This window comes from Corvus hawaiiensis, chromosome 6, assembly GCF_020740725.1.
Source record: "Corvus hawaiiensis isolate bCorHaw1 chromosome 6, bCorHaw1.pri.cur, whole genome shotgun sequence".
NCBI classification, from domain to species: domain Eukaryota; kingdom Metazoa; phylum Chordata; class Aves; order Passeriformes; family Corvidae; genus Corvus; species Corvus hawaiiensis.
Window position 1 is genome coordinate 24,884,682 of NC_063218.1, and position 24,635 is coordinate 24,909,316.

The 24,635-nt window shown below is 36.1% G+C and overlaps 1 protein-coding gene across 6 annotated transcripts in view; it reads right to left on the minus strand.

The window, feature by feature from the left end:
• The window catches only part of MIPOL1 (mirror-image polydactyly 1), a 191,970-nt gene that overhangs the window by 86,755 nt on the left and 80,580 nt on the right, over positions 1-24,635 (minus strand). For all 6 annotated transcript variants that reach the window (XM_048306214.1, XM_048306216.1, XM_048306212.1 and 3 more), the window contains one exon: positions 10,948-11,055. In XM_048306214.1, coding sequence (XP_048162171.1) covers positions 10,948-11,055 — 108 coding nt within the window. The remainder of the gene's footprint in view (positions 1-10,947; positions 11,056-24,635) is intronic.

The window sequence follows — 24,635 nt, forward strand, 5'->3', positions numbered from 1 at the left end:
AAACATGTCAAATCATATGTCCAGTTTTATCTGTGCTTGTGTTAATCCTGAAGAGGTAGTACATCAGGCTGCCTGCACAAGGCTTTTTAAGGTTAAGGTCTGGAAACTCAGAATTAGCAAACTTTCAAATTTACTACTTGATCCCTAACATACAGCTCACTCAGCTAAAGCTGACTCCTAGAGAAAAGCCCAACTCCAGATACCACTCCATCATCTCATGAGGAAGGCTGTGGAGATCTACTAGAAGACAGATGAGCAAGAAGCCCACTTTCATAGAAAGAAAAAAAAGGTCAAAATAAATTCTTTACATTCTTTACATTCTTTCATTTTTTTAATGACCAGCATATTGCTTGGGTAGAACTGCACACCTACTGCACAGGAGGAGTACATCTTTTCCTCTTGGCAACCTGAATGTGTGAACAGCAAAGTTCACTTTTCCATTACACCTCTGTGTGGCCACACGCATGGAAGTCAAACCAGTTTTTTCCTCTTATTTATGGGGAAAAGGGATTTTCAAAAGCCTCTTAGTGATCTAGGAACACAAGTGCACTAACATCGAAAATGTGCCTCTGCACTAGACCAAATAAATACATGGGAATTAAACAGGATAGGCAAAATGATTCCCAGTTCCTCTGAGTAAGTGATAGCTAAGCACCAAGCTGCACTTTTCAGACATGGACTCTTTTGACTTCATCTCACTCTAAAACCTAAAGTTGCTCACCTGGGATCAGGAGGGATATCCAGATTGCAGTAAAAATACAAATAAGAGCAAACATGTAGGACCTTGAAGCTTCTGAATTGAGGCCAGTCTGCACCTTTAAAACCACACCAAGACCTAATGCTTCAGTGTCTTCCTTCAGCATCTGCCCCCCTTCTACTCTGAAGCACACATCATTTGATTTCTTGTATACAAAATGCTAGGAAAGGGTTCTCCAGTTCTGAACATATATTTGGATACACTTAAACATACAAAGGCCAAATATTCCTTTTTAGTAAATACCTAAAATTCTGAAATGTTTATATTGATCCTTTATCCTACCCTTGGTTTCCTGTACCCAAGAGCTAAAGTAGATTCTATCAATTCTGAGAGGTGTTTCAGATAAGGAGGTCATGGATGGGTCAGAGCAAGACCTTTGGTATTTAATGACCCTGTAGCTTGTCTTTCGCAGAAGAGCTTAGGTTACTACCTTTTATATGTTTTATTGAAGGACAAATAACTCGCATGTCATCATGCATCCAGGCTCAAGATTTTGTTTACAGTTGCTGTTCAAACAAAAGAGGATAATTTTCATGTGCAGCATAAAAAATGAAGAGTGTATGGTATGACACTGAAAGAAATATTGAAAATTAACATTTACCACACTTCTTTCTACATGCATGGATAACAGAACTCATACGGACAAAGAAACAAGATTTACAAAATAAAATATAATACATAACCATGATACTCCTCCTCTTCATTCAAGAAATTTGCTATCTCATCTTCAGCATAATTTAATACATTTAATATAATTTAATACCTTCAAGGATGAAAAATACTTAACTTTGCTAAATATTTTTTGTATTTTCTTAGTTTTATTAGGGTACACTGCTGATAGATATTTTGAGAACTGTGCCAGTTCAGATTAGGCATAATGTTAATAAAAAGTGATGCAAAGACCACCTTTAAATGTTGCAGAAAGCAGTTACTATTTTATGTACAAAGGAAGTTCAGATTTAGAATCTCTGAATTTAGTTTGGAAATGTGTTTTATAGTATCAGAAAGTAGCAAATGAAGGAAGGAATCCTAGTTTTCTTATAGTAAATCCAATCCAGTAGGCTTCATGATTGCTTTAGAATTAGATGAACATAAGGCCTTAATTCCTGATCCATGTAATCCTAAAATGAAAGTCCATACTAGCAGGAAAGTAAAATAATTTTTTTTATAACTGTTTGAAGTGCAGCAATATGACACCTCCTCAGAACTTACAAAGGTTCATAGTAGTACTAGTATTGACATGCTATTGGGCAGAAGGAAGGAAAATGAATCCAGGACTGGAGTGACAAATTATACCATTGGAGATGGCAACAAAGCTTACAACTACAGTTAAGAGTTTCTGATTTTATAAGAACTCACCTTTCCCTATGATCAAAGAATCATAATAGAATTGTAAAGGTTGGAAAAGATACCTATGATCAAGTCCAACAATTAACTCAGCACTGCTAAGGCCACCACTAAATCATGACACTAAGTACCACACCTCAAATTTTTTGAACACATGTAAGCAGCTGTCCTAACATGACGGTGGTTTCTACAGTAGATTTTGCTTATGTATCAGACTCTGTGACTCTAATTTACAAGATACTGATGAAATTCAGTGTATTTTAGAACACACCATTTTTTTATCACAGGTTTAAGGCACGGCTGTCATCTTTACGGAGATAAGGAGTAAAAGAGCAGGTAGCAGACAGCTTTATAATTGGCTACAGGATGCCTGCATAGTTTGCTTCATCTTCTACAACTTCAGAACATCTCTTTATTTCAGAATACATATTTCTAGAATACATATATCTGAGATCTGAGACCCAGGCCCATAAACTGTTCCAGTTCTGAGGTCTTTTATGAGTGTTTAGACAAAAATACCGCAGAACACTGAAATGTAGCACCCTTCAAACTGTAAAGACCAAGTGGCAGTGTAACTCAGCAAAGAAAAAACTTCTAGAAAGACAAATGTATCAATCATATAAAATGGGATCTATTCTGCTACTAGGCAAAACAGGTGTGTGAAAGTGCGAAGTATTTCTAAAATGCTAAGTTATTACGCACAATTACAGAACGGTTAAATAAAAAACACGGATGAGAGGTTCTTGTTGACAAGGTCATAGAAACCTATTACCATGAAAGAGATGATTCTTCGCATACCAGAAGTGATGAAGTGAAAGCAGTCTAAATGACTGTGAGAATGATAGTCCAGATTTAGTCACCTGAAGCCAAAATATTGCATTCCAAGAACCTGCTGCATTAATCAGAAATAATACATCTGCTAATCAGAAGTAGTACCACTGACTGACCTCATGGGAAGACAACTTCCACCTATGAAACAGAAGCAAAAAATAAAAGACTCAGCCAAAAGGTTTGAATGACTGCATCATCACCCATGAAAAAGAGGGTTGTATATGGTATATACAAACAGCTGATGTTTGAGATTGTCAGGAGTAATCTGGTGCCAAGAGAGATTTGAAGGCTGTCAAATAAAAAGTAACAGACCTGCATGGAATTTTTAGTCGAACGGATGAAAGCTGGCATCAAACACCAAGTGTGAATGAGTAATGAATTCCTTAATGCTTAGAACTGAATCAAAGTTCAATAAACATACCTGCTTTGGTTAAGAGATGATCAGCATCTATTAACAGGAGAGAAGGAAGACTTGTACTCCTCGGGCAAGGTGAACAAACCCTTTGAGCCAAGACATTGCTTGTTCATTTTACCAAGACACATTCAGTGCTATTCTTGGGCAGCTGTTTACAGCAATATGAAGCATGCTAAAGAGATACAGAACTCTAGACAAGCATAATTAATTATACAAATTCAACTCTTCTCAAGATGGGCAAATATTGTTCACTCTTATACATATATTACTTTCTTTTGAAACGATTCCGAAAGACTTGAGATCACAGTAGGCAAGAAACACCAATGTTTGGTCTTCTTTCATTTGAACAGAGTCCAAGAAATCCTGAGTAGCTGCTGTGCAGAGAACACTGTACACATAGGGCTGACATGCCAGATGGTGCGGTCAGTGAAAGGACAGCCTTAAAGGTACAGGAAGGTGGCGTGGCCAGTGCAACCAAGACGAGAACTTGGGTATGTTTATTTGTTTCCTTCTATTTGAAAACAACCCAAGGCTTGAATGCATTCAGAATCCTGGCCTGCAGCAAAGACTTAGTGAATCAAGAGCTGTACAAACGTCCCTGCCACCTATCCATACAACCACTTAATATCATCAGAAGCTGATCAGTGGAAATCATACAAATACTAATGTTACCAAACATAACTTCTCTTCAGCTCCCAGGTAGACATTTCATATAAACCAGGTTTATCGAATTCTGGAAACCTGTGTTTCTGGGCAACTTCACTCCCAGTGAAGGGCAAATGTCTCATAATTTTTTTCTCACGTTTTCCATCAGGGGAAAATATTGTATTATTTGCTTATGCCACATTTAAGTAATTATTCTAACTTTCAGCTCCCTACACAAGGTATTTTTGATCAATGAATACAAATGTCTATCTGTGCTAAAACATTAACCACCAGATGGGAGGAGACTAAGAATGTTGCTGCACTTGTGAACAACTTTCTGTCAAAACCTACATAACTATATAAAGCCTACCAGCTAGGCTGGATGGCTACAAAAACCAGTTAATAAAACTGGTCACTGATAGTGATACTAGTAGATCAAAAGCCTGATTCATGGTCAAATACATACACTAAATTAGTCACTTCCTGCCTAAAAGGAATACACATAAACAAACTGTTACACTCCTAAACATATGACAGCAAAGGAGAAACCCTTCGAGGGATGGATCCCTTAAGGATCTCCAGCCCTGAACTGACCAGAGCACCAGGTTATGAAATTTGGCTCAAAAGACAATTGGGTCCAAGGAAACTTCAAGTGACCACTTTAAAGACCACTCAACAAGTGCTCACATTTTTTCCACTGGGCTTGAAGGGGAATGTTGGTCACTGTAGGATTACATGAGTTATTTTCTTCCTCTCCGGAAATAGTTAACTCGGCGGGCTAACTGTCAGTCTGTAGCAACAGCTTTTGGAGACACTGTAACTTAAAGAGAAAGGAACACAGAAAATTATTATCGAAGTGGAACATGGACAGAATTACTTCTGCAGGAGTTTCTGTGGCCTCATTTATGGCACGATGCACCAGCTCACACTGATATCCTCTGAGGCGTATGGCACTATTTAATAACACCAAGCCATAAAGTGATTAATCATTCTTCTAACATGGATAAGAGCTGAACAGACTTGTGTCTAACCTCAGTGACACACTTTAAGACCTTGTGATTAAGTGTTTCTGGGTGCAGCAAAAGCAAAGGCTCTGTTCAACGCAATTAAGAGTGCAATTGTGTCTACCCTGTCTGATAAACTGTCTATGAAGCAGCAAAGGAAGAAAAATGTTTGTGCATTCTTACTCATGTCCAGATTTTCAGCAGCATGCTCCAAGTTTTACTAGTCTTTCATTTTCACCTCCACCATGCAATTAAAAGCAATTTAAGCATTAAAACTTCAGCAAACCTCCACTCCAAAAATTAGCAGTGATCTCAAGTGCTTTTTAACAAGTTTTATTGACAGGGTAGCAAATTTCTCTCATATTCCCCAGGCACTTAAATGAGAGCACATCCTGTGTTAGGGTAGGTACTGGAGAGAGAAGGGAATTCATTATGGCTTTCTATAACCTGAACTGAACAACTCTTCTGAAAGCTGAGTAAGAGAAGTCCTTCTTAGGAGAAGAAACTGAACTACTGAAACAGCTCTTGCACAAGTTAGAAATTGCAGCGTACTTTGACAAATCCTGTAGTATTTTACCCTCATGTAAGTTATTGGAAGAATAGCATGAAGAACCTTTCAGGATTAGCTGTAACAACATATTATTTGCTGGAGATAACCTTCAAGAAGCCTGTTAACTATTCCCATTGGTCGGGAAATGTTCCTTTAGTTCCAGAAAAACAGATATAGATCATAACTAAATGCAAGGGCACAGGGTATCTCCTCTCACTGAGAGATAGATCTGCAATCTACTTCACCCCTTCTATTTCCAATATGAAGCTGGCATTCTATCTTCAAACATACTTATAAAATCATTTGCAAATGTGACAGCAGTCCTTTTTTCTAGACAGCAGCACATGACACTCAGGAAGAAAAGCATGATTGCTTTTGGGTTAACTCCGCAGAGTAAGCTCTTGAGCTGAGCTTACACAGGTTGAGATTTTCTTAGATACGGAGGGAACAGTGAACACTGGCCAGAGGAATTCATAACAAAATGTGAGAGAAAAGGGTGGATTGTCCAACATATGAATATTGCTGAGGTGCTTCATTGAAGAAAAAAACCAACCACTCAAAATAAAAAGCATCCTGTACTGAACAGTAACACCATACAGACAAATGGATCAATAACAAGTATTAAACTCTTTGCAGTGTCTAGTTACTTTGTAGCTAGAAGCTGAAGAAAGGTGTAACACCCATCTCACTAGCGGACAACACAGCTATTCATCTGTTAGCTACAATGCACAGGCAAACCAGCAGCTGTTTTCCATCAGTCACACCGCACTGCAGCAACTACAGCACAACAGTCGCAGTAGCTGAAGGTGGCAGAGTGGTGCTCTGGATGTGGCTGAGCCTCGACACGTTCCAAACTCACATTCCAGCTGTCCAATGAATTAACCTGATCTCTGCTGTCCCATGTAAAATTATTATGAAGGAATGAAATTAATAACGATTAAAATGTAGAAGTTATATGCTGAACTGGAATTTGAATAGAAGAGATGAGATTGGAATCTCTTGTTTTTTCCATCACTACTTCAGACAAGTTTCCCTGGATTACAGAGCATTTCAAAAGCATGTGTCTCTGTTGAAATCAGAGGCTTTATAGCCATAAATCAGCTCTAAACTTATTAAACTTATGAAAATTCAGCTCTGAAGCACCAAACCTAAAGCCAGTTAGAATTATTTAGTTTTTGCAAATAAAGGCCACATCATCTGAAAGAAGGGCTTTTTTCCCATAGTTAATATTGTATGCCTCAATATCATGAATACTCTGCCTTTTCAACAGTAGTAAACATTTTATACTTCATGTTAAAGCTTTTGAAAATTTTTTTAAGCTCTTATAACATGAGAATCTCTTGTGATTCTGCCCTTCATGGACGAAAGGTTGACTAGTCAGTTGAATTTGGTTTTGTGGTTGGTGTTGTCAAGTAGGTATGGATAAATGGTTTCTACTCTAAGAATCTGGGAAATTCTAGGAATCAAAACAGAACTTAATACAATTTATGAAAGGCATCAGGGAATACTTAAATTAAGTACTCTAGAGTGGCTTCTTCACAGGCATCATCACTGGAACAACTACCCAACTGCTATGTATTGTGGATTTCCTACCCTTGACCTGATTCTTACATATCAGCAGAAAGCAGATGACATCAGGCACAGCTGCTTTATGACACTACTGTAGACAAACTTTTGACAGCTCCTTCAGGTCACTTTCTTGGGTGTACCTCTAAATTTATTATATTCTTAATAAAACTATGGAAGCATGTAGGATAAATTCTACAAAAAATCACAACTAAAAAGAAAGGCAGACATTACAAAAAAAAGCCAATCATAACAAAATATGTAACATCTCAACAGCTCTGAAGGAGATTAATAACCCTTACCAGTTCTAATGACATCATAATTGGATGGAGTAATCTCATTTAGTCAGTAAAGGGCACCTGATTTGTATATCACCATGAAATAGTCCTCTCCTTTTCAAGAGTTTGCCTTGAAAGTAAAATTAGTATGTCTCTCTGATCTTTAAAGTAGATTATTAGCTGCTTTGAGAAGAATATACTACTATACTACTGTAATTACAGATTACAAAATAGATAAGGCCTGTGGAAAAAAAATCACCTCTCTTTATTTCATTCAAATCCAGTTAAACATTTCCCAAAAAATTTCACAATAAGTTATTTCTTTCCCAATAATTTCCTATTCTTCTTCATCTCAGTAAAGAAGACATGCACACGGGAAAAAATTTTTTTTTTTTTTTTCAGAAAATATGTATTACTGAAAACTTTGAATTTCAAAATTACACACTGCAAAGCTAACAACAGTACAATGAATGACTATTCAAAAAATAATGAAAAAGTAGCAATTCTTCAACTTTTTTATGTTTAATTGAATCAGTTGTTTCTGCGCATTTTGGGAATACATTTATCAGAATCAGTAGAGACCAAATGTTAATTATGAAGGCCAAGCACAAATGAATAATCTTACATATAGACCCTGACACATTAGAACTGCAAAGCACTCTGCAGATCTTATTTTATGAAAATGTACTGAGAGCGCAAATGTATAGGCCCTTAGGAAGCAATTATCCCTAAAAGATTTAGCTATAATTCAATGTGAAATATAATAAGAGATTTAAAAAAATGGTTTCACAAAGAAGAGGATTATTTTACTTTAACTATGGAAATAGGGGCCCACATGCTTCTCTGAATGACCTCTGTGCAGTTGTGGGCATTGACTGGAGGGAAGATTTGAAGTTGGCCTTTTCATTCAATTAATACAATCCCCTATGACTAATAAAAATATTATAAAAATTAGGAGTGCCAGTTTGGCATTGTGGGGCTGAATGGCCCACAGTGCTGTAAGGAATTTTCTATGCAATAAATACATGAAATATGGAAATTTAAAATCACATGCTACTAATATGTACACAGAGATTAGTTAAGAAGAGCTATCTTACCAAGATGTGCAGATGTTATATGGCACAGTAAGATGAAATAGCACATTATAATGTGCATGGCATGCCTCCTTTGTCATATGTTTTATTTGTCACATTATCCTCAGGTGTGACATGGAATCTAAAAGTGTAAAACCAAAAATCTGCAAAAGAGTGTTTACATCATCCTTGTGATTTCCAGACCCCGACTCTAGACAAATTACTGCCACCACACCTCTTCCACAGTTATAATGTGTCTCCCCACTGCTTTGCCTCACTCCTGGCTATGGATTTCTACTGCCTCAAAGAAGGGTGGCAATAGCCCCGTGAGCTGATATATCAAAAAATAAATCTGAAAGCTCTGCAGCTTATTTTACCTAATAGACCCTAACATCAGTGGAATGAAATAGGTTTTTTGTGGATTGGTCTTACACTTTTTTCCTTCCAAGCAACTCACTACTGTGACATGATTTTAAAAAGTAAAAAAAGAAACAATAGCCATTGGGTTTTGTTCTTAAGTGTATTTCAGGGTTCCATAGAGGTAACGATCTCATCTTTTATCACAAACTTTTACGCCATCATTAATCTATCTGATCCTGATTACTGTATTTTTATCCAGTTAAGATTGCAAATATCCCTGCACTACAACTGATGTTTACACTTCTGTTACTCCCTTAAGAAAATTTAAAGCAGATCAAATTCCTCATCATCAGAATACATGTTTTGCCAAACTGAACCAACAGACTGCCTCAACGTTAATTACGTGTAAGAGAATAGGGAAAATTACAGATTTTTTTTTAAAAAACTTTCTTGATACAAACTGTCCTGGACAGACTCAGAAGAAATACCCGGATTCCTTCTGCTGGACAGGTTAATAACACATAGCACAGTTCCTAGCTTGCATGTAGAGGTGGTTAAAATAAATGTAGTTCCTTGGATCACAGTGAAAATAAAAGCTGAGTTGATATTTACCCTGTACCACAGAGACAAATGATGTGTCCTATTTCCCTGAAAATGGTCAAATGTCCAGAAGGCTCTCTGCAGTGGAGAAGGGACAATATGGGATGCCTGGGTCTGTACATGCACTCTGAGTGTAGCCTTGCAAGAGCTACTGAGAGCATGCAAGAGGCAGGAGGTGCCAGCTAAGAACAGGAGGGTGTCACAGGGGAGGTGCGTGACCCGTGGAGGGCTCTGGCTGGGTATTTCTTCCTCTGGGAGCTCTGCCGCTGACAGCAGCAGGAGCATCCCAGCCATCTGCAGCCAGCGCCAGAGCACTGACCAAACCCACTCCTATGTGAGTCACTGACACGACCTTCATCCTGACCAGACATCAGTTTTCCAGGCTGTTATTGCAGTCAGAAACAGCCCTGAATGTTTATGATCTCCATTTCCAGTCATCTGCTTTCAGTATTGCACACCTGATTTTGTAATATTCACCACAGATTTTGATTGCAATTATAAACCCATGGAACATACAGCATTTGGGTGGCATACAGCCTCTCTCCATTTATTATTGTTATATTTATTGTTTTTCTTACTGAGAAATGTCAAACTACACAAGGATTTACTTTTACTCCTATACTTTGCTTTGGTCAAGTTGTTGTGTGAATAATGATGTTTCCCAAATAAAAAGAAAAAATAGAAAAAGAAGGCAGAGGAAAAGCTATCTATAAATGAGATGCCTTTGGATCTTACTGTCTAAACCAAACAGTTTTAAAATGACAACACAGTATAAACAGAGTAACTTCTGTATTTGTATTGTCTCTTCACTACTGATAAAAGAGATTTTTAGGAATATAGTGGTTGAAGAGGTGTGCACACCGCTTGCACATCTTACCTGGCACAGTCTCTTATCCTGGCTAACGGTGAGATTGCTGGGTATGTAGCTATCAATTCCACTGACATTACAATTTCCCTTTCTCAAAGCAGCAATAACCTGTCACTTTACACTGGCCTTTCTCTGACCCTCTCCCGCCTCTCTGCTCATTTTTATTCTTATTGACAAGACTTATTATTCCTCCTCCCAATTCCAAGTAGCTACCCTTTTGCAAATAGTAGTATCAACTATGTGGTCACTAGTAGTATCGGTCAACAATGTTATTAATATAGCACACACTGCTGGGAGCAGATCAAACAGCCATGCTTTAAAATATTAGTTTTGCAAAGGTACCATGAGACAAACAGTTGCAGTTTTCTTCACCTTATACAATGTAATATTGCAAGGACAGATCTCAAGAATTTAGTGTTAATTACCAGCCCAATAATTTGGAGGATATGTTATTTTTTTTCTTGTTGCTTTCATACGCAAAATAAAATAAAACCATAACAGAAGGGTGCTGTATCTGTGTTTAAAGAAGCAGTTGTTGGCAAACACCATAGCTCACTTCTGCCGCAATGTACACAACTGATATATGCAGCCCAGAAAGCTGGCACCAGGGGCTTACAACCTTAATTTGCCTGCAAGAAGAAATGGAGATTTACCTTCAGAGCACGTTCTTGATTGTTTTCAGCAGTCATATGTCTCGTGTTGTTTGCTGAAGTCTGGTTCTGCTCTTTCAGATGATGAAGCTCCTGCTCCAGCCGTTTGCACTGCAACGAGGAAAGAATCCCATTAAGTAGAGGAGTGTGGGCATATTTTTTTTCAACAAGCCAAACGACTTAACGTAAATAACCCCATCATCATTTCTGCAGTAGTGAAAGCATCAGACAAAAGCAAGTTACAATCCCAGACAGTACTAGAGCTACGTTTTTTAAATGTGTCTAATTACTCAGTTTCTTCCTGGTCCAATGTAAGCCAAAAAAGCTAAGTATCAGATAAGATATTTATCAGAATGTTGGGTTGAATTTCTGCTCCTAGTTATGCCAATATATGGCTAGGTTTTGGCTTTTATGTATTAAGAAAGTAGATATAAAGGAAAGAATGCATGCTTTTTGAAATGCAAGCAAATGAAAGACCCTCCTCCCAAATCAACGATCCAGCCTTTTACAGGAAAATATACATGAATTTTTATACTTGTATTTTTCACACTAAGAGGTTACTCTAATTCTCCAACACACACAACATATTGAAAGAAGTTTTAAGATTGTTTTCTTTAAATACTTAATGACAAGAAATGAAAAAATTACCACTTGCTACTGTGTGCATCTATTCATGTATACTTACCGCTGTCTGCTGAGCATTTATTTTAATGATTAAAAATCTGCAAGTTGTGAGCCAAATTATATTTTGCTCTTTTTAATGTTAACTATAAAAGGTCTTGCCCAGTTCATTGGTTTGAAAGAGCAATTAGTTTTTAGCAGACACTTCATGAAAAAAACTGTTTTACAAAAAAAAGCAAAACAAAACAGATGAAGTACCAAGAAGACATAGGGGAACAACTGTTAGACCTAGGGAAAAGCAGAGTACCAGGAGAAGCATTTTACAACAATGCATTACAAGCAAGTAGTTTGGATATGACCACCAAAACCAAAACCCAAAGCTAACAGACTGTGGAAACAAAAGACAATTAATTGATAAAAAATATTTTAATACATACTTTCTGAAAACCCTAGCAAAAAAGGAGTAAGAATTCTGATATAATGCCCATGTAGGCATTGCTGTCTCAAATGGAGGACCTGACAATGTCAGTCTCTTGTGTTATCTTAGCAACTGTGGACAACACAGAACTGAGCTTCCCATCGTGTACATACAACCTATTCCTGAGCAATTCAGTATATGGGACAATGAAGCCTGGCTCATGTTAACTCTAAAAACAGAAAAACTGTGAAACAGAAAGCTGCAGAACTGAAAAAATTATAACTGAGGTCTTAGTAAAATAAGGAATGCTAAAGGATATTGAGACAGAAATTTTAAGGACATAACAATACGTACAGTTCTTAAATACAAAATAAGACCTTACCAAGGTACTGCTCATCAGGTATCCAGTACAGTATATAAACCAGAATGATCCATTCCTCTATTTGAATACATTTTAAATATTTGTAGGAGCCCAACACTACTATTAAAAATTCCATTCACATATCTGTTGTTATATTTCATTACTTATATTAGAAATCTGAGCTTATTTCTAACAGGATTACCTATTTTAAAAGCAGTGAATTTTTCTGGCCTAGAGATTCTCCCGGTGTGTGTTGTAAACTTCCTTAATGTACAGTTTCATTTTTATTTCAAGAAAAAAGGACATTTTCCCATAGATAGGGAAATACAGAAAAAATATTAAGATACATTTGATTGTAAGTATTTTCACATACTTGAGATATTTAATGTCTCTGTTTATATCACATACACACACACACACACAAAATCACAAATCACAGAATCCCAGCTGTAATTCTTCTTCCATGTCCAGTAGGAAAATTATGTGTTTGCACACACGAAGGCGCTAATAAAACTACTGAAGAACTAAATACAGGTTAGGGTTTCTTTTTTCCTCTAGCAACATTTTTTCCTTAGTTTACGTGATCTAAACACAATTTAAAAAAAAACAATCTACCACTTCAAGCACTATACATTACATCATGTATGATCACCAGGACTTTTCTGCTTTGCCAACATTCTTCTTCAAAACAGTGTTTTGGAATCGCAATTTGACAACAGCACAAGTTTTGTAAATATTATTAAAAAGAATAAAATCTCAATTTACCTTTAAAACTTGAATTTATAATCATGCTATTCTCTTGATTCCAAAAGGTATGTGAAAATATGCTAAGAGCCAAATCTAGCTACAGGGCTTTACGAAAAAAGATCTCGGTGTACAGAGCAGATTGTACAACTAAGGCTATGGCTGTAATCTTAATTCTGCATTCCTCTTCACTCCTGTGGAGGCAGGACACTGAAATAAACAGCAGCAGTGGGACTCCAGGATCTTGCAGAACACAGAACAAGTAAAGAACAGTGAAGATGCAACACAAGTAACATACAATGGGTGAACCTCCTTATCAAGTCAACCTTGACATGATTACATTTACATCACACTTGGAAACAGTTCATGATTTCTCTTTCATTTCATTTCTACTAAGAGTGTTGATATCTGAAAAAAACCAGGGCATATTTAACTAGTATACTGCTTGAATTCAATTTGAGGCATCACTGAAAGAAATGGTGATCTAATTTGACCTTTGCACCTAAGTGTTTTATTATGTTGGAAACATTGCATTAACAGAAGATATTCTCATTTATTCTTGGATGTCCAGGAAGTAAAATCTTCAATTACCTTCTTTGTGAAAGCATTATAATAATACTCTTAAGCAGCAACACTGTGTATGTCTTAGCAAAATTTTATACTTGACAACTTTGATACCTGAACTACTTTAAAAATATTAAAACAGCATTCTAAAGTCAAGCACTCCTTTTCATAAGTGCAGGAGAATATGAAATTTTAGTGTAATCTTGCTGTAAAGAAAAGTTTTAAAAATAGAATTTAAAACAATGTAGCCCTTCTATTCATTTGAGCCAACATTTTTTGAATTCTGTGTCACTAGTTGTTAGCAAGGTCCAGTAAAAATAGATGTTCTTTAAAAGAACATGTGTTTTTATTGGTTCACTCCAGGGCTCTAAAATGCCAACAGCTGGAAGTAAGAAACTAAATTTCCTTTTAAAAACATATATAAAAATACTTTTTGGAGCACAGTGAAGAGAAGACATCACCTAACTTGGTACTGACAAAAAAGAAATGTTGGATGTATCCTTTTAAGAAAGCTGAAAGCTAAAGGAAGTGTTTAATTTGAAATACTGTGTCTAAATTCTGCTATCTCAAACTTGTGGAAATTCACACTTGGGAAAACTTCAAACAGTGAATATATCTTGTGCAACACAGGTTACCTAAACATCGTATCTGAGGTTTAATTGTGCCCTTAAATCCAAATTCCCACGAGTTCAACACTTTATGAAACACAGGCTGTTAACTGAGAAAACTGCTTCTCTACTTCAGATACTTGGAGTACATCAAGGAATAAAAGAGCAGTGTAGACACATGTCAATGAGAAAATGTCTTGATCAGAACACTAATTACTTTGCTCAGTAAAGGATATTAAAGCCTCAGACATGGTAATGTAATTTTATAAAGGTATCACACAAACAATTTACTAAGAATAAACTTTACTGTGTGGTCTACTGTGTGTACTCAGAGTTCTGTAGCCAGAGAGGTAACACTGAAGGTAAAAAAAACCAAAACTACCCCCAAAACCAATCCTGACAAAGGTGTCCTCTCTTCTTTCAAACCCACACATTTGTTCTCCTCTCTGAAGGCATTTCCCCCCAAAAGTCTCCTACCTTAGCTAGCCTGATGCAGGTGATAATGTACTTGACAGACAGTGAACTTCGTTAAGCCTACTTTAAGTGTTCCTTGAGCAGCCATCACTGCCCAACTGTACAGCTGTCACTACAACATCATCCATTCCCAGCAACAGAGATTCAATCTTCTCTATCTCAATTTCCACCATGCAACTCTTCTAAATACACTCAGTCTTTTCAAACAAATACCTTTGTACCCAGCACAGGATGTATCACAAGCAGCTAAGACACAAAATGAAAAGCAAGCCAGGTAACATACAAAAAGGATAAGAAGAGATTCAGCCGGGAAAGCAAGGATAGACAGCAAGTAAATATATTCTTCCCTCCCATCTTAAAATGTAAACTACTAGGCTACTGTCAAGTCTTTTAAAATGAGCATCAGGTAACATGATTCAGCAGAATGAGGATGTTTGTGAGAGGCACCGGTTCAAGCTGCAGTGGGTGCTGACCTCTTTCAGTGACTCTCCAGGTGGGAGCGTTGGAATGCCACAGGGAAAATCCAGACAAATTGCAAGAAAGAACATCTGCTAAAAGGGACATTGATGGAGAGGTCAAGAAATGGACCAGGAGAATATCACTGAGTAGAGTCCATGAGGCCTACCCAGCAAGTGACTGTTAAAAGATAGCCCCAGTTCCAGTTATATAAAAGGAGTAAAGATGGTTTACCTTGAATCAAGTATTTCAGAAGATAGAAAAATCAATGCAAATAACCGCTTAATAGTGTTTGGCCTTTACTAGAAAATGAGGTTGCATTAACATATCAAACATAACTTCAGCACTTGTATAAACAAACCATCTTTAACACGCTGTCAGCTTTTCAGCATTTCTTCTTCAACTTGTACCTGTAACACGTTAACATAGTGTTATGGTGCCTGCCACATCTACACAGATTGATGAGTTATTTTTTGATTGTTATTTAACATGATTCTTCAGTGAGGTGTTCTCAAAGTAAAAGGTTCAGACATTGCACAAAAGAAAAACCTGCAAGCCAGTGGAGAAATAATGTTAATAGAGACAAAGATGGAATACTGCAAAGCATTAACATTGAGCAGAGCAACCCCCTGGCCTCAACCATTTGGTCCCTGTGTAGTTTGTTTGTATGAAGACAACACCTATCCCCAGAGGTTTCACACCTGTTTAACTCTGCACTTCTTAGGTCAATCAGGCTGTTCGAGTGCTTTCAAAGAGACATAAATGTTTTGCTATACCAGGGTCCCTCGCTCTCATCTCATTGAAGTAGGATGGTAATGTCAGGTGAATTTCTCATTTTGTATTTCAGCACAGATTTGACCCAGGAAAGGGTACTGTGACACTCTCAGGCTCAGGAAGCAACAGCTAAAACTGAATATAACAGAAAACCATAACACTTCCTTACTACAAATGCAGTCCTGGTGGCTATTTAATCCTGTTACATCTATATTTGCTTTTAATATTACTATATGGCATATAGTATTTTTCACTGCCTTTCATTAAAAGGAATCCAAACTAACCTCTCCTGAACTTGTGGCAATATGCTAGGGAAAAAAAGTCAACACATTATGCCTTTTATATGCTAGAGAAAAAGGAAAGCAATTGATTTGTTTCTGTTATTACAGGTATGGGGGCCAAAGTCTAATGAAACAAATGTACTAAGATGAGGCAAAATTCTGCACAAAGTTCTTTCCTGAATTCTGAATAATATTTGATTGTCTTATTCAATTAGCACATACAAAAGATAATATTTCATTAGGACACATTTGTTCCTCTGAAGTCCTTATCAAAACTTGCAGTGCTTACAACCTTAAGAATCAGCACTGGCATAAACACATAAGAGTCCACCGAGGAGCTTGCTGAAAAAAAGCGACAGTGCCTAGAGGGAGGTATTGCAATGTGCTTTTTCCTGTACTGACCAGAGTGAGGTCAGGCTGGTGAGGCAGGTGGATCTTTAGTCTGATCTGATCGCAAGCCTTATGAGGCCTCCCTTGCTTAAAAATACATAATCACAGTCTCCCACAAACAGCTTAATTCTGTCATTAAACTAAAGGTAACATATTTTTATTCAAGTCACACAAAAATCAAAAGTGAGTGCAAAGTCACTCACTCTGGGTCAGCCAGTGCATAATGACTTGATTGCATATCAGCACCTTCACTTCAAACAGTGAGTACTCTGCCACATTCTGTGGACTTTTATGCATGAAGACCTTGTGGAAATGGAATTCTCGATTACTGAAGTACTGTGAAATAAAAATAACCTAATTTCTCCTGAATAACTTGGGAAAATGATTTATGTTCTCCAAATTCTGGGAAAGTTGGAGTCCATGTGAATAGCAGAACTATTTTCCCACATGCATTTTTTTCCTTTATGAATTTTAAGCAAAATGCTCATGCTCAAAGTAAATGACACACCATATATTGATGGAAAATGCATCATTACCATTGAAAGATAAGTTTATGGGGTACTGAGGTCCTACTACTACACAGCATAATACCTTCAGAAGTGATAAAGTGCATCTACGTTTTGAAATTAGTTAACATATATTCATTGCCATGAACAACTGAAGCACAAGTAATTATTCCAGACACCACACACGAAAAAGATGAAGAAACAAAGCTACTTTTTCACCTGTTATATTTTTAAGTCTTCACCTGTGGAAACCTGAATACAATAAATAACCATGTGAAGAAAACAAAAACAATTCAACTGATTCTTCTCTTAGCTGGTTATTTTGTTCACCTCTTCTTACTTTGTTTATAATCATCTGTACTTCAGACTGGCTCCCAGCTCAAGTATGCCAAATGGAATGCAAGTGTTCTCACTTTGACTGCCCTTCTTCTCCCTCCCCTCAATATTTTTCTTTTTTTGAACAGTCTGCCCCTTGTCCCAAATTCATCACAATTTCTGGAGAGGCAAACATCTTGCGCCACTTGGATGCTATACACTCTTTCCTCTGCAGACAAAAATAATACCAAAGTCATCCAGTCAAAACACAAACCAACCTTTGGTGTCACTGTGAATTACGCACTTTGAACTGCAGATGTTTGGAAGCACTTATATAAATAGAATTTATCCTTTTTCTTCTAAAGTAATAATTTTAAAAGAAATACAGTAATAAATGAGTTTCTACATAATAATCAATAGAAAAAATTTTCCATTAAATTATAATTTTGAATTAAGGTTTTCTAACCTCTGAAAAAAAATACTTCAAAGTTTTGGCAAACCATCAGCAAATGTGTTTGAATGATTATTTATACAATGGCCACCAGCTTAAAACTACTCTAATTTCAAGAAAGAAAAGTGTTTTTGTAGAGTTTAGGCCTCAGAAACACATGCATCTTTAAAAATTTATATTCTATTAGTAAGAGAAATACTTAAATGTAACCACTTCAGTTTTTTTTGTAGCAGTGCAATGGTGTCTTGCTTCAAAAAGCTACAAAAAAAAAATGCATCAAAATACAAATAAAACATTTTTGTTTTCTTTGTCACTATGAGCCAGTTGCAACCTGTAGCGTTAAGGCAGATAATATGCTGTAGGCACGACTAGGTTTCCTCCCACCATTCATTTCCCCGTCTATTTCTGAACACTTCAAATGCAGCAAAACAAGTTTTCATTTATTTTCATTTTATTAGTTAAAGGAACTGTAAGTGCACAGTATTCAGAAAATTTAGACAGGAAAGTTTAACTGTTTACACCCTTCATGTTAACCATCCTTACACATGCAGCAATTCCACAGCACTGAGTAGCACTATGATACTTACCCACCCAACTGCATTCTCTACATACTCTTACATCCTTGCAATGATATTTCAAATATCAAAACAACCCTGATCTACTTCTCAATGAGTTCAACACACACAGACTTTCTTAATCAATGAAACTCTCTATAAAAATGTGCAAGAAATAGAGAAAGGAAAAGGTGATGTTCTTGAGCTGCATGTGATTCACAGGTCATTCAAACAGGGTTCCTGTGCTGGCTGTGCACTGGATGACGACGTCTGTGCTAAGAGGGGCTGCTGACAGACTCCTGATCTGCAGGAGGAAACAACAGCAGGAGCTGCTGAAGCCACATAACTGTGTCACCTTCACATTCTCCTGTGTCCATTGCATATAAGTTAACAAATTTACCTCACCTCTGAGTTGTTTCTAATCAAAACACAAACCTAGTAACCTGGAGTCAAACATTTATTCATGAGGCTGTACTGAGTCTGAAAGTAAGCAAAAATGCATTAAACTAAAGTAAGGGTGTTTTTTTCCTAATTGCCTGTCATATATAAATAAGCAACTTCTGCTTTACATCAGTCACATTATTAATTCAAATTTTTAATTTCATGCCTATAAGTCTAATAAATAATGTATAAACTAAGCATGTAAGCAGATGAGTAGTACACAAGTAGTACGCCTGCTCACGCCCCACTGCAGAATTTTAGAAATACTAGACACTGTCACAGTACAATGAAATCATAATTCATATGTCAGTGTGTTATATTCAAAAGCAAAGGAAATTACCAATACTCCCAAATAATTCAGCAAATGGAAAACACTAATTAAAATTTTATCATAAGAGGGAAAGAGCATTCAAGAGTCAAGATTCTCTTTTAAAAGTAATGACAAAAAATAAAAAAGTAATCTTGATTAGCTAAATTCTAAATCACTGAATAAAGGTCTGCAAGTACAGTAATAGTTAAGACTAGGGTCAGTTTTACTTTCAATGGATATCAGCAAGTCCAGCATACAGATACAAGAAATTATTTCACAGTAGAAACTTCTGTATAGAAAATAATTCAGAATAATTAACCTCAACATCTTTAAAAATATTTAAAGAATAAAATTACACAACACCCAAGAGGTTTTGGAATAAATTTGCCATTAATACAGAACATGCATTAATATACTACTTACATGAAAACCAAGACCTAAATACCCTGCTGATTGCCTGAAATAATTTCAGCAGTGGTTAAGTACTATGCAGTACTGCAAGAAAGGTCCTCAAGAAGCAAATCAAAGCATCTGAATATTAAAATATTATTCTGATCTTATTTTATTTATGGTCTTATTATGCATTTTCCAAATCAATGCAACTCCCACAGAAAATGTGTTCCTAATGAAAGGAAGGAACGCAAATTTCAGAAACCCATAAACTATATTTTTTAGTAACTTAAAAAAAAAAAAAATTCTCCTCCTTCATTGCTGAAAGGAGGAAACATAAATCTTCCCTCTCCAAGTTCTTTAGTTTCTCCCTCCTTCAAATGCAGCATCTTTCTTCCTTTCTTTTGCACAGCAGAATGTATGCATAAATGTACACTCTAATTCTCAGTTCTCATCTTGGCTGTGTAAGGTTCACTCCACTACATCACTTCATTTTTGTCTACATTTTTACTTCACTTTTTCCCCCCATATATATTCTCTTTATTATATGATTCCTCTCAATAACTCTTCTTTAATCATACTCATAATTAATTATGTTATAACTTTTCGTAAACACTGACTAATCAATTTTTCCAACACTCAAGTCAAGTTAGTAAGTAGTACTTTCTGGTTTTGTGGGATGACAAATTAGCACAGAAAGTTTAAGAATCTTAATCAACTAACAAGACCATGTCAGAACTGGGATTACTACACCCCAAACCTTTGCTTTATTGACTTGACCAAATGACATGGAGCTGCTGCTTCGTGTGGCCACATGTTTTGCTGGCTCTTCAGAAGAGTAGTCAGCTCCATTACAACCAGATGGCCTGTGGCCAAGAGACAGCTTGTCAAACATCTGACAACACACCATGACAGAAAGCTGACAATTGCTCTTGTTTAAAGCCTTTCTCTCACCCCCACTTAATAATCTGCAGCGTTGGTACTTGAACAATATGTATAGCAGAATAGAGGTAGTGAAAATGTGAAAGCTGTATGAAAAGGAGAAATTTTAGAAACAGCCTAATCTTCCAACTAGATTTAGAAATTAGGAATCTGATCTGCAGATATAAGCAAGGCACTCAGCTGCTGACAGAGATTATGTTTTTAGAAAGTACAACCTTGTTTAATTGAATGTAACCAATATTAGTTGACAAGAAAACAAAATTTGGTAAGCAATCTGTCATTCTAATGAGCTGGTTTTCAAATAATCTTCAATGGATTTTTGTAAAATCCATATGCAAACAAGGCTATTGCTGAAACGTTAAGTTGGCATTTACTGCACAAAAGGACAGGAATACTTCTGGTCCATCCTTAAATATCATCACCTTTTTCAAGAAAAGAGAATCACAGATCACTGTATAGATAGCAGAGGTTTAAAATATTTTTATTCTGATATTGTAAACGTGTTATTGCAGGTGTACCTTGTAGTACATACTGTCCATTTGTCCTAATAAATTTTGTCCTCTCAGTTGAGCCATTGGTTGCCTAAGTGGCAGTTCTTGAATATCTTCTGGTGTATAATATGTCCATACAAAATTTGTATAACATGTAATAAAAGCTACTTTAAACTAGAGATTATTACAAACTAAAACATCAGCTAGGTAGGTGAAAGCACAAACCTCTCCAGATACACCAGAGACAATAGACACTTTTTGAATAAATGATCTGAACCTGTAGTATTTGCTCTTTTTCCAGGAAACTTCAATCCAGAAGTATCTGAAAGCAATATTAATATCAGTGTTTTAACTGTCTAAGCATAAGGGTGAAAATGAAGCAACTAATTACAAATCTTCAGATGTTATTGTGGAAACAGTTTCTGTCTCATCAATACAGAGAAAATAACAGCAAATATAGCTAGGTAACAGGAAATATATAAAATTATATTTCAGACACCTTTTCCAATTTGTGGAATGAAAAAGTGGAATGAAAGTAATTTAAAAAAATCAAGAAATTAATCAGCGTTGCACAAACTTTAAATAAATCATACATAGAATACAAAAGCATCCCACAAAGAAAGATTCAAGAAAGTAAACCAAAGCTCTGCAAAACTAGAACAAACCCATACATTTAGAAATTATGTATTGCTCAGCTTTGGTAACAGAGAGAAATGCCTGAATGTATGATTTTGGTACATGAATAAGACTTTGCAAATATTAAACAGAGGTTCAATCTGAAGATTCTATCTCTGTAAGAAAATTTAGCTTTAGCTTCATTGAGGTGTTTTACAGACATGGATGTAACACCTAAATAGATGCACCCTTCTTAAGTGGGCTGATCCTGCAGCTTTGAATAACAGTCACCTAAAAGCTTTCAGATATGTTACTGAAAAGCAGAAATGCTTAAACCTAAAATCAGCTGCCTTTGACATGTGTAATTACCAACACTGCTCTCATCCTGGCAATTCCATTCTTCGTGGAATAGGACACCCTAAGGGGGAAAAAAATTAAGAAAAACACAAAGATAGAAGAATGTTATGACAACTTCTGAAAGCAAAGTGATAGGCCTGCCTGCCAAAACAAACAAAATGGGTAAAATGCATGACTACTGCTGAGAAGAGTCTGAATACCATAGAAGACACTGTACATGACATAAGGAGAACATGTAAGGAGAGACACAGCTGCTGGCTGGCCCTACAGTAGAACGCCAGCTGACGTGACTATTTAGCATAAGGTATTAACAATAATTTTGCTGTGTCTTCCTGGAGGCTGGCACTGGCTCTCCTTTTCACAGTCACTCTTTCAAGACTTGTTTTTCAGGCTGAGATTCAATTTAAGTCCTAACATTTTGATTGTGAACGGGACCCCAAGCAATAAGCCTGAAAAAATGCTTGTAGATTAGGAAAGAAAAACTTTGTCTTAAAGATGAAGGAATTAAAGTCACAGAGAGGCCTAATGTTCACTCCCCTGCTGAACACAACACAGTGGAGCACTTTCAGGAAAAAGAGAGTGGAAACTATTGTTTCCTGAGATTGCTGGGATCTGAAATAAGAAATTTCTCATCATGATAATAACAAGACTTGAAAGAAATCTTACCTATTGGTGAAAAGTCATCTCAAGAGACAACTAGGAGGAAAGTGTTCATAGCCATTATTTGATAGAGAGCTCTACTCTGATTTTTGGGGTTTCTCTAATCTTTGGTACTACTTTTGCAGAAAGCAGAGAAGGACGTTACAGCTAACTAAGAAATAAGCAACTCAGCATAACTGAAAGATGACCAATAACTGTTGCACGACTTTGGTTAATAGATTTACATGTTTATAGCTAGTAATTAATTAAGTAATGTTAAAATTCCTCTCTCTCAAATTCTGTTATTAACAATATAAAGCATACATTCATAAGTCTTACTGCATCAGTATTTTACACCAATTAAATACTGTGTAGTTAGCCACTTCTATTCTGTATTTCTGATAACAACTCCAGAACTGAAAAAAGTTGTCATACTTGTATGATTTAATACTGTTCTTCATCTGCAACTTTTCTTTTGTTATAGCTACAAGTATTATACTTTTTACATAGTCACAGCTTCTTAAGAGCCTTTAAGTATTTCTATGTATTTGAATTGTGTAATTTAAAAAGTATTTTCAATACAAAAGTAAACGATAAAGAAGAATGATATTTTGTGCTGTATATTCAAGAATAAATCAAAAACACAGCTGAAAAGAATGACAACAAAGCATTAACATCAGCAAGCCTTAAAAAGTTCTCTGACAACAGCATCTTACAATCACATGCAGACTATATGCAATAGGAAAGCCTGTCCTTCATTTGCAATAGAGGGTAATGGAAGCTAAATTTTTCTTGTTCTCAAGCAACTCAGCTTGAAAAATAATTAACAGTGAATAAACAGAACATGGAAAAGAGGCTAAATCCTAGATACTCACAATCTGAAGCACGAAACAGTAAAGCCATACAACAAACAAATGTAGGCATACTTGGTGAACCAGACAAAGATAAGTTAATGCTACTGTGAAATCTCCCTTTCATAAAGAGAATATTGATAGATTTTCTTGTCCCTTTTTTTTGTCAGGAACACTACATACTTTAAACCAGAATATTTCATCAAGCCTAAGGACTTGGAAAAATTGATTAACAGCTTCAAAAAAAGCTTAACCAAAAAAAAAGTCACAATATTCAGACCAAAGCAAGAGGGAAAATTTTCATTTTGGTAATTACCTGATCATTTAAAAACAGTTAAAAATCTAGAAAGAAATGGAACTAACATTTTTAAGTCCCACATTCCAGTCACAATCATTTACAATTCTGTTGAAAATGAATAATCAGCTTATCATCATCACAGTAATTTTTCCTTACATCCTCTGTTATTGCTAGACCTTAGCTTCCTTACTCATCTCCTCTCTTTACAGCTTAGCACACATGCTGAATCACAAGGATGACTGTGGAGGGTATTGCAATGCTGGAAGAGAGTCAATATTTCACCTCAGGGACTCTGGAAATAAAAATAAATTAAGTCAACAAAAAGTAGCTCTATTCATTCTTCTTAGCTCCATGTCCCACAATACTCTTAGTCAATTACTGATGTTGTAGAAGTGGCATGATCAGCAATATAGTTTGCCTGCTATTCTTCATGATATCTCCACCGCACAATTAAATCCAAACTTTACGTTCTGTGTATCATTTTATTTGCAAATTATGGTACTAGTTTGAAACCTATTTCTCCTTGAAGGAACCAAATTCATTTACTTCTTGACGACAGGACAAAAACAATCACCAGAAAAGTCTGCGTATAAAATAGTCTAATAATTTTCAAAGGAAAAAGTCTGAATACAAACATATTAGAGTACTTTCTCCAAGAATATTGATAGCTTTTACTTCCCTATTTATTTAAATAAATCTCATTTTCTTTCTTAAAATCATCTCATTTTTATCCTTAATTTCATGTAATACCCAATTTGCATGCTACTTTGCACTTTCTCTACTTAGTATGCTTTGTTCTGCACCATGGAGTGCTATCTGAGAAAACAAATCAGATTTCTT